This window comes from Choloepus didactylus, chromosome 10, assembly GCF_015220235.1.
Source record: "Choloepus didactylus isolate mChoDid1 chromosome 10, mChoDid1.pri, whole genome shotgun sequence".
Taxonomy (NCBI): domain Eukaryota; kingdom Metazoa; phylum Chordata; class Mammalia; order Pilosa; family Megalonychidae; genus Choloepus; species Choloepus didactylus.
Window position 1 is genome coordinate 83,638,444 of NC_051316.1, and position 11,343 is coordinate 83,649,786.

General features: G+C 53.5%; 1 protein-coding gene across 1 annotated transcript; it reads right to left on the minus strand.

Annotated features, from left to right (window-relative positions):
* Window positions 1-175: 175 nt before the first annotated feature.
* On the minus strand, window positions 176-6,299 carry ARID3C (AT-rich interaction domain 3C). The gene is made up of 7 exons (XM_037850779.1): window positions 5,994-6,299; window positions 4,157-4,229; window positions 2,192-2,375; window positions 1,782-2,059; window positions 1,024-1,206; window positions 701-790; window positions 176-258 (listed from the first exon to the last, which is right to left on the minus strand). Exons 1-7 carry the CDS (start codon window positions 6,297-6,299, stop codon window positions 176-178), a joined length of 1,197 nt encoding a protein of 398 aa, XP_037706707.1.
* Between the last annotated feature and the right edge of the window lie 5,044 nt (window positions 6,300-11,343).

Genomic DNA, 11,343 nt, shown 5'->3' on the forward strand with positions numbered 1-11,343 from the left:
GGTAGATGTAGGAAAGAAAACTCTTTGGCTTCAAGTCACATAGCATGGGGTGGGGGACACAGTGGTCACCTCCCAGAGCTGTGTCCCAGAGTAGGCACCCCAGAAGAAGCAAGGTGGGGGTGTCCCGTCTCCCCTCAACAGTGGCACTGGGACTCTTAGTTCTGAATGGGAGCTCTCAGGATGAGGTAGTGGGCAGGGGTGCAGTGTTGGCTGGGCCCTGGGAAGCTGGCACAGGCTGGCGGCGGGCAAAGAGGATGCCTGGCAAAGAGGTAAGAAGATAGTAGAGGGAAAACACCAGCAGGAGAAGGTGGGGCACAGAAACAGAAATGGGAACAAAAGTAAATGTCCTGATTCCTAGAGTACCATACACATAACCCTGCCACAAACCAGTGAGGACAAACCCCTTGTGTCAGTGAGAGATTCCTATGTGAATGGGTAAACATGAAATTTCCACACTAACAAATGGGCCCATGACAGGGCAGACATCCCATGGTATGCATGCCAGAGAGGTCATGCCTTGTTCCCCATGCCGTGTAAACACCCCCTTTAACCCATACCAGTGTAGCAATCCCCAGAACCCCATTTTACTCATGCGAGTTTAGACTCTGAACCTCATGCTAGTAGAGACAGTCTAAAATCCCCATGCCAGTGTAAATACCCCTGACCCCGTGCCAGTATAGATGGCCTGCAGCACCCATACCAGTGTAGACCACCCCGTTGATCTCTAGGGCCATGTTGATACTGCTGATGCCACTGCCTGCCAGACTGAGAGGCCCATCCAGCTGCTCTTCTGCTCAGGAAGGGGCAGGGGTGTCATAGTTTTGGAAATCAGATTTCAGACTTAGAAGTGCCCCCCCAACATCCTTGTAGACAGCCCTCATCCCACTTCAGCCCCACACTTGTAATCAGACAGCTGTCTATGGAGGGATCTGTGTGCCCCACATCCAACATCTATCAGGCAATGTGTGTGTCCTCCCTCAGCGCAGAGACCCAAAGCTACTTCATCAACAAACGTGTCCTCACCCCTCAGCGGGACCTTGCCACGGGGCAGGAAACTGGGGGATGCCCCAGGTGGAGGTGGGTCCATGGGCCCCATGAGCACAGCCTTCTTCTCTGGCGGCTCCTCGGGTGCCAACTTCTCTCGCACAGGTCCCAGGGCCAAGCCCACAGGCAGTGCCAGACGATGAGTGGGAATTCCTCTCTCCTCTGAAACAAAAGGTTACTCAGCTCCCCTGGCTCAACTCACCCCGTCTCTACATTTGGTTCTCCCCCAGGTCTGGGACCAAAGGAGATCACCCAAGCTTATACACCAAGTCAACCTCCTCTCCCATCCAGAGACTCAGCCTAGAGGCTGTGAATTTGGAGATTTCAAAGGGCCAATATAAAAGACTAGGTTGATCCAAGACACTTTAGGGGAGACAACCAATTTTGGGGATTTCCTTGCTTTGAATTCTTGGATAATCCAGGTCACAGGAGAAAAAAACTAAATGCAGATAGGAGCCCTGAACGGACAGGTGTGGAATGGAGCTGCTCTGGATAAAGGATCTTTTCTGAGTTTCAGCTTCACGCAACAGTGACCTGTACCAAGAGTCCAAACCTTACTGACTCCAAACCTCAGGGCCCCTAAACCTCAGCGACACACCTCAAACCTAAGTTCCCGTTAGACCCCATACCTCAATGCCTCCTAGACCACAGAGTCCCCTATATTTCAACGTCCCCTATATCTCCGTGTTCCCTAGACTTCAGAGACTCTTAAACCTTCGCGCTCTCTTTCCTCGCACCTTTCTTAACGGGGCTTGGGCTCATCTGGGCGCATGCGTGCGCCGGGAGGCCGGGGGCGGAGCCCTGGACAGGCCCGAGCGCTGGCGGGGCAGGGCCAGGACCTGAGGCGGGGCCAGGACCGCTCCGAGGGGGCGGACCAGCCAAGCCGAACTGCGGGGTGGCTCCATAAGCCTGGCGACGGCCCTCACGCCGATTGCTGTCGATGGCGGCCTGGAGCTCCCCAGGGGAGCTAAGCGCCCGCGTCTCGCACTCGTACGGGTACAGGTACTTCATGTACCTAAGGGTGGACAAGGGGTAGGGTGGGAGGCTGGTACCGGCTGTGCAAGCCCCACATCCCGACGCCTGCGCAGGGTTCATTTTGCAGGTCTCCCGCGCGCCCCGCCCACCCCGCTCGCGGCCCTGGCCTCACTGTGTACGTAGAGTGAAGGCGGCGGAGGTGATCGTGGTGGGCAGGCTGAGGCCGCGCGTGACCTCCCGCCACACCTTGCGGTTGATGACCTCCACCAGGCCGCCCTTGGCCGTCACCAGGCGAAACAGCGCGTACAGGTCCAGCACTTGCTTTGCCATGATGGGCACGCGGTTCACCGGCGTCCCTGGTGGGGAGATGGACAGACAGGCGGGACACTAAGACTAAAGACCCTGTCTGCGAGCATCCCTGGGGACCGAAGGAGTCGGATGCCTGGGAGAGGCCTGGGTGCAGGAGGAGGAGGAAGGGATGGGGGGTTGGGATTACAGCCAAGCCCATGGGACCCCCAGGGACTCCCCTGTAGCTGGAAGGGCAAGAGGCTAGACCAGGGGTTGGCAAACTTTTCCTGTAAAGGGCCAGATGATAAATATTTTGAGATCAAATGGTCTCAGGACAACTACTCAACTCTGCCTCTGCCGTTGTAGCACGAAAGCAGCCGAGAGGATACTTAAAGGACTGGGTGTGGTTGTGTTCCAAGAGAACTTTTATTTATGGACACGGAAATCTGAATTTCACATGTCCGGAAATGTTATTTTTATTTTAATATTTTCAACTACTTAGGAAATATAAAATCCATTCTTATCTCGCAGGCGGCTGGATTTGGCCCGCAGGTCCTAGTTTGCCCACTCCCTGGGTAGACCTTAGGAAGGACTTCCCCACAGTGCTAAAGAGCGGGAGCTCCCCTAAGCAGCGGCCCCAGGGTGGCTGCCTGGAGGCCTGGGGGTGACGGGAGGGAGGAACCACCCCTGCCTCGGCCCGCAGACCCCGCAGGCTGCGTCGCCCCCGCCGGCCAGTCCTGACAAAGGGCTCTGTCTACGCTGAGCGATGGGCCCCAGTTAATTCCTTACCGATCCCGTCCCCTCCCGCCACCGCCTTTGGACCCGAACAATTAGCCGCGGCCTGATTAATGGGGGGAAATTATCGGCCCCGCGGGACCCCTCCCCCCTCAGCAGGCGCGGAGGGAGACGCAGACCAGAAGGAGGCAGAGCCCGAGGCGAGGTAGGGTGGTGGGGGCGTTGGAAGGGGTTGGGCGGCAGTGCTGGGATCCGTTCAGACCCCTCAGCCCAGGCCCCCAATCCAGCGGAGGGGAGGCCTGGAAAAGAGGGCAGGGAGGGGACACTGGAAACAGAATGACTGGACCTCCCAGGGGAGCAGAAGAACCTGAGGCCCCGCCGAAGGAACCTGGGAAGGAAGGGACCCAAAAGGGGTGCTGGGCTTAGGGTGGGGGCCTGAGAGACTTGGGCAAGCAGCTACACTAAGGGGGGTAAGGGGACGGGGAGGCCGTGCAGCAAGTTAATTAGCGGCTTATCAGACTGCACTGGAGTGAGTTAATTAGCTTTGTGGAGAGAGATAATGAGTCAGTCTTCGGGCCCATGAATCTGGGGAGAAGAAAGTGATGGACTGCCGCCCACCCTGCTCCCCTCCTGGACCCTTCTTGCATTCTCTTCCAGCGCTGAGATTTCTGGAAAGGAATTCCTCCTCCCCCACAGCTCCAACTCACACAGTCCACACCCCACCCTTTGGGAAGTCCTTCCTTGAATCTAACTCTAGTCTTTCTGCTGTAGAGCACATGAGGTGGCCCCTCCCTGAAGCAAGCGGAAACTGAAGGGAGACAAGCCTGGAAGAAGGCCTGTGGTAGAGAACCAAAGCATTCCTAGGCCCGGGTCTTGGGACTACCCCCTCCAGGCCAGCCCCTCACCAGTATCCCCTCTCACCCTCCCAACTGATCCTATGCTCATACCTGTCAGCGGGCTGGCCACTAATTAATTCCAGGGTGGAGGAGGGGGATGAGGTCAGAGGTTAAAGATCCTATTGAGGGCCCAAAGGATAGGTGCTTCCCAACTCAGGCCTCTGCAGGGAGAACCCAACCTGGAGACCAGAGTTCTTCCCCTGTGTTACCCCACTCACCCCTCTTCTGCATGAAGCTAAACAGGTCATCCAGAAATTCCTTCCTCTTGGGATCTGCATCGAGTTCGTAGAGCTGGGAAAGGACAGAGATCATTCCCCCAACTCTGCTAACCCCCCTCCCCCCAGAACCCCAACTCAGGTTGTACCCTGAAGAAGGTAGGGGTGCCTTTTTCTAATACACATATAGACCAGTTCTGGCAAGTGGTGTCCTGGACAGCTCAAATCCCCAGAGAGGAGGCAGGACTGAATCTTCTCTACCCCAGGAGGTACTCAGAGAGCCCCAGGGAGGAAGCCAGGCCAGGGCTATGTTCCACACTGAGGAAACTGAGGCACTCATTCACTCTCTCATTCATTCATGCAAGGGCTTTAGGCTGTTCGCATCCCTGTGTGGCAAGGTGCTGGGGTAGAGGACAGAGTTGCATCTAACCTGTCCCTCAGCCAGGATGAATGCCTAGAATCTACTGGATTGAAGCCTGGGGACTCTCTGCCCCCACTCTCTGGTCTGATCTCCTTCAGGGGCAGTGACCCTGCTCACTGCAAATGCTGCCACAGTGGCATCCATCCTGTGCCACCCAGGACATCTGGGGTCAGGGTTTGTAGGATCCAACAGTCATTCTGTCCTTTTCCAGTCACCTCCCAAATACCACCCAAAAGGAACAATCTCCAGAGTAATGAAGTAATTTACCCAAAATAAGAGTATTTGAGTGACACCCATAGGTAACACCCCACACCCCAAAAAGAATTCTCAGAGTAAAAATTACCTATGGGTAACAAACCTGAGATACACAACAACTGAGCCCTAAATCTTAGATAGATACCCACGTACAACACACACACTCTACGAGTAATAATCTCCAGAATTATACCAAGGAGAATAGCCACTAGAGCCACATGTCCAGAATGAGACCCTTAAGTAACACTCCCTTCTTCTGCTAATGCCAAGGAGTAAAAGCCACAGATTAACACTTCTGGAACACACCCAAGACCAACATCCTACACAAGTAATACTACCAGAGCAACACACCAAGGGTCACTTCCACTAATACCACTCTGCCAAGAAATACAGCCCTCCATAACATCATAGTGAAAGCCTGAAGGAGCATCCTTAGAATAACACCCAAAAGGGCCCTGCAGGGAGGAAGGACATCAGATTAAGGCCCTGTGAATAAGATCTTGTCATTCCCAACTGCACAGGGACCATTCAGACACACTTTAGCTGTAGCAGCCATTACAGACTGGGAACTGTCACCCATGGATGTCACCATGTCAGGCCAGGGAGAGGACTGGGTTGGGGCGGGGTGGCGGGGGGCAGAGGGGTTAGTTCATCATAGAATAGGAGAGAGGACCAGACTGCCAAAGGAGTAGCAACCTCCATTCTGGTTCCACACACCCCTACTGGTCACTGGAATGTTGACCCTGTGACTTGATGTGTGAGATGGTAGGGTGGGATGATGCTGATAATGGAATCCCCAGCTTCAGACTCCCCTCCCTCAAAGGACTTCTTGGAGGTCCCTATACCTCTCCCAACCTTCCCTTCCAACCCCACCAGGGGACTCCAGGCTGCCTTTCTTCATGTTTCTGGGGGTCTCCCTCCTGCACCTCTTGCTTTCTCATTTCGTGTGTGCATAGGCACTTCTCTCAGTGCCTCTGGGAAACTCTCTGTCTCTTCCTCCCTGTCACTATCTACCCCCCAGAATCCCACTCTGTTTCTCTCCACGTCTCTGTCTCTCACCATTGTACGGAGGGCAGGGAGGGGTGGGTGGACTACTGGTCACTTGGCAATGCTTTTGTTCAGAAGGGAGGAAGAGGGGAGGGCCCGACATCTAGGGGGTTCTACCTGCTTGAACTGTTCCTCATAGGTCCACTCGTGAGGATGAGGTCCGGGGGGCTGACTGGTAGGCGAGCAGGGGCCCCATGCTCCTTGACAGCTCTCTTCAGCTGCCTCCTCCTCTGCCCCGGCTTCTTTCCCCTCCTCTTCGTCTTCTTCCTCTTCCTCAGCCCCAACCTCCCCCAAGGCCCCCTCAAGGGCCTGCAGGGGCCGGGGTCCAGGCAGGGGAGGCCTTGGTGGCGGCAGGCGAGGAGGAGCCAATGGCCCCACCTCCCGGGCCAGCCGAGCTGCCTGCTGCCTCTGCAGGGCCTCCATTACAGCTTCCAGGCGCAGTCCCCCAGCTGGGGGGGGCCCTGGCATCAGGCGAGGCCCTGAGGAGAGGGCTGCCTGTGGGGGAGGGAATCATGGGTGCTGGGCCCTCTGCCCCACAGCCCCCAACACAAGAGGAGGTGATCATGGATGCAGGGAAGAGGCAGGAAGACAGCTTTGCCAGAGATGATGGAGACAGAGAGGCAGAAAGAGCAGGGAGAGAATGCTGGGACCCAGGGACACAAGAGGGGCATTGACCAAGAATGGGGAGAGAGACCAGGCAGATAAGAGAGGGCAACAGGGACCAAGAGACAGAGAGAAAGAAATGGAGCTGGGGGAGAGAGAGACAGAGAGACAGAGAGACAGAGGGGGGGGGGAAGGAGGGAGAGAGGAGAGAAGAGAGAGATGACGGGGAGATATGCACATAGGGATGGGGATGGGACAGACAGACAAGGAGTGGGGGTCGGGGGGAGACAGACTGGGAGAGACCAGGATGGGAAGAGACAGACATCAGGCAAAGACAAGGATGGAGAGACAGAGATGGGACAAGATGAGATTGATAAAGATATTGGGTAGAGAGACGGGCAGGGTGAGAGAGAGGGAGAGAAGTGAGAGAGAAATATCAAAAACCCAACTGACAGGAAACCCAGAGCGAGACTGAGGTGGAGAGGGAAAATAGTGAGACAGGGGCTGAGAAGGACAGGGAAAGACCGACGCAATGAGAGACATAAATGCTAGAGATTAGAAAGAGATGGGGCAAGACAGAGAGAAGGGTCAGGAAGAAACAGATGGAGAGACCGGGCAGAGACGGGACGGAGACTTCAGAAGGCGAGAACCCAAGAGGCGCGGGCAGAGCCCAGGACAGAGCCCGGCGGGCAGGGGCCGGCGGCTGGGTCGCGATATCCCTCTCTTTCCCTCCCGGCGCCCGGCGGCCGCACTCACCAGCCTGGCGCGGGCCGCTGCCTGGGGCGTCTCCACGATGCTCCCTCTGCTCCGCCCGCCTTCCGGCGGCCCTGGCCTCGGCTCGGTTCCCCGCGCGGGTCTCCCGCCGTGCGCTCCTGCCGCGGTGCGCTCCTCTGGCCGCGGTGCGCTCACTCGCCGCTCTGCTGGCGGCCGCGGGGGCGGGACCCGAGCGGGGCAGGGCGGGCGGGGCGCAGGGGAAGAGGCCCTGGAGCGCTCTGCAGCTCTCAGCTCCCCAACAGGTGCTCCCCCCCTCACAACCAGCCCCACCCTCCATACAGCCAGATGCGGGGGAGGGCGCGCGGGGGAGATGCAGGGATTCGTGTGAAGAAGAGTGTGGAGTCCACCCTCTGGACTTCAGACCAGGGCCGCGCCCAGGCCCAGAAGTCGTGCCCCCCACACCGACACTTGGGATTCACGCACAAACGGCCGCGTTCATACACCAACACACCCTGTCACAAGTTCAGGCACATAGCTCCTGGGGTCGCACACACTCGGTTACATGCTCCCCGCGGTGCCTAAGGCCTGGGAGTCATTCTTCAGGACACTGGGGTGAGGGGGGGTGGGGATCTAACCCAACTACACGCACACTGCAGCGTGTACACGTGTGAGCGCATGGCGGTGGACACACATCTGTGTACTCACACACTCAGAGATCTCTGAATTGACTGCTCATCCACAGCAGGGTACACACACCACATGCAGATACAGAACCAACCACACTCTGTTTGTTTTAAAACATTATTTTTTAATTTCTATTATGGAAATAGATAAAAGAGTGAATGATATAATGAATCCCTGGTACTTATAACCTGTTTCAACAGTGATCAGCATTTTGCCCATCTTCACACGTGTTTTCTATCCATATGTGTGTGACTCCCCAGTCTGTATCTTCAGACCCATTCAGCCAACTACTTCGTGCCCACCCCACCCCCAGCTATTCCCCTGATGCTGGGCTGATGTTCCTTGCTTGGAGATCCTGAGTGGCCAGCTGTAATTTCTTTGAGCATCCTGGACCTCACTTCCTCTTCTCAGGCACCCTCAAATATTCCCCAGTTTCTTCCTGTGCCACTGGGGACCTACCTACCAAAAAGCATGAGAGTCACCCTGAAGTGATGACAGACATGTAAGTGAACAGGTGTCTCTAGGGGTGACCCCTGGCATGGGTGTGAAACTCAGTTATGACACACCCCACACAGGGGACCCTTCTCACCTCAAACCCAGTGAGGCACACATTCCTTTAGAAGGCAGGAGTCTAGGTGTGACCTTTGCCAACTCCCTCCTCCCCCATCCTCTCCCAATCAGTCCCTTCCTCTTAGCCCCTCCCTGCCCTAACCCAGACAATTAGCTCTTTGCACCAGGACCCTGTGGTGGTTGGGTTCCCTGCTCTCCCTGCCTTTAGCCTCCACCCTTCTCCCCAAGCCCAGTTCCCACTGCAGCACTAAGTCCTTGTTCTCTTTGGCCCATCCCTGGACACACTGAGGGTCAGCCCTGCTCACATCTTTGGTTTGTCCCTGTGCCCTCCTGCTCAGATTTCAGATCTCACAGGCAATTAGACCTTTGCAAGAAGTCTTGTTCCTACCACTGATGTCCCATTCCACACCCTACCCCACCCTGGGTTCCTTCCCCATGACTTGGGTGAGCAAGCATCAGAACTTCATTCCTTTTTATGGCTGAATAGTATTCCATTGCATGGAGGTACACATTTTGTTTATCCATTCATCTGCTGATGGGCACTTGTGTTGTTTCTGACTTTTGGCTATTGTAGATAACGTAGCTATGAACAACGGCATGCAAATATCTGTTTGAGTCCCTGCTTTCAATTCTTTGGGCTATAAACCTGTGATGGTTAAGTTTATGTGTCAACTTGGCTAGGTTGTAGTGTCTAGTTGTCTGGTCAAGCCACCACTAGTCTGATTGTTTCTGTGAAGGTACTTTGTGGATTTAAATCATGTCAGTTGATTACCTCTATGGCTGATTACATCTACAAATTTGAAGGCCTTCAAGGGAGAACTGAAGATATCTGAAGTCAGAAAGAAGAATTTCTATCTCTAATTCAGCTAGCTAGCTTCTCCTGGGGAATTCATTGAAAACCTTCATTGGAGTTCCCAGCCTGCAGCCTGCCCCATAGAATTCAGACTTGTGCATCCCCACAGTCATGTGAGCCAATTCCTGTAACAAATCTCATAATATTTACATTATATATGTACGCACACACACAACATTCTGTTGGTTTTGTTTCCCCAGAGAGAAGCCTAGCTAATACAATTCCTACGAGCCAACACATATTTATTGAGCACCTTCTTTATGCCAGGCACTGATGGACACAGTAACAAAACAAGGTCCCTGCTATACTGGAACTTTAAGTCTAGTGGGGAAAATATATAGTATGTCAGATGGTGACAAGTATTATGGGAAAAAATAAAGCAGGGTTGGAAAGAATAGGAAGGGGAGGGTATATTAGCTATCTATTGCCATGTCACAAATTACTCCAAGATTTGGCAGTTTAAAACAGCAAACCTTTATTTTATTACAGTTCTGTGGGTCAAGAATTTGAGAGAGGCTTAGCTGGATGGTTGGCTCAGAGTCTCTCATGAAATTGTATTAAAAATGTTGGCCAGGCTGCAGTTAAGTGGAGGCTCCACTTTGAGGATGGCTCAGTTACATGGCTGTGGGCAAGAGGCCTTGGTTCCTCTCCAGGTGGACTCCCCCATATGGCTGCTTGAGTGTCCTCCCAAAATGGCAGTTGGTTTTCCCCAGAGGGAGTGATGGGGGGGTGGTTAGGGGCAGCAATGCTTTTTATAACCTAGTCTTCAAAGTCATATTCTCTTACTTGTGTCATATATTATTTGTTAAAGGTATTTAAGTCCAGTCCACACTCAAGGGGAAGGGAATTAGGCTTCATCTCTTGAAGAGAGGAGGATCGAAATTTTGTAGACATATTTTAAAACAACTACTGAAGGGCTGCTATCACACAAAGCATTAGTGAAGGACTCACTGAGCAGGGATTGAAGGAGTAGAGGAAGAGAGTCATGTGGATATCCTGGGAAGATCATTGCAGTCAGAACAGTAGGTGCAAATATCCTGAGGTAGAAGTTTGTTTGATGTGTCAGAAGAAAAACAAGGAGGCCACTGGACTGGAATGAGGAGTCTGAGGGGAGTGTGTGCTAGGATGTCTGGTCAGAGGTAGCATGGGTCTTGAGGTAGGCCCTTTAAGGGACTGAGTGAGATGGAAAACCATTGGAAACATCTGAGAAGAGAGTGAAAGTCTGATTCTGACTTCTATGTGGAGGATGCAAGCATAGGGACCTGTTAGGCCATTGTAGTAATCCAGGTAAGAGGTGATGGTTGTTTGGACCAGAATGGTAGCAGGGGAGGTGGCAAGAAGTGGATAGATTCTGGATATGTTTTGAAGATGAACCTGACAGGACTTGTTGATGGATTGGGTGTGTGATGTTAGAGAATGAGGGATGTCCAAGATGACTACAAGGTTTTTGGCCTGGACAGCTAGGTAAATGGAGGCACCCTTAACTGAGACAGTAAAGACTGCAAAAAGTGCAGGATTGGGAGAGAAATCAGGTCACTTGGGACACTTAAAGTTGGAAATGCCTATTAGATGACCAAGTATAAATGTTGAGTGGAGATGAAGGCAATCAGGTATCTGAATCTGGAGCTCAGGGAAGAGGTTCAGGCTGGAGTCCAAAAATACAGATGCTATTTAGAGCCATGAAATGGTTGAGATTGCCTGGGAGGGGCTGCAGACAGAGAAGAGGTTTGAGGACTAAGCCCTGGGAAGTCAGAGGTTGAGGGGATAAGAAGGATCCAGCAAAGGAGGCAATGAAGGAAGACAGTTTGAATGGTGTCCTGGAAGCCAAGAGAAGAGAATGTTTTAAGAGTGATCGTGTCAAATGAAAGTTGAAAACTAAGACATGACCATTGGACTTAGCAATAAAGACTGGGAGGGGTCTGGGAGCCTGGTTCTATGTGGAAGAGAGGGAGAGACTGATTACAGGAGAAGGTGGGATATGCCAGACAGATGTACACTCTGAGTCTAGAGACAGAGCTGGGTTACAGGTGGGGTCAAATCCTG

Coding starts and splice junctions, on each gene's coding strand:
- ARID3C (XM_037850779.1), bottom strand. CDS start 6,299: ATGGAGGCCCTGCAGAGGCAGCAGGCAGCTCGGCTGGCCCGGGAGGTG. Junction 791..1,023: donor TGGCAAGGTCCCGCTGAGGG/GTGAGGACACGT, acceptor CTTCCTGAGCAG/AAGAGCAGCTGGATGGGCCT. Junction 259..700: donor CAACGGGGTGGTCTACACTG/GTATGGGTGCTG, acceptor CCTCTTTGCCAG/GCATCCTCTTTGCCCGCCGC.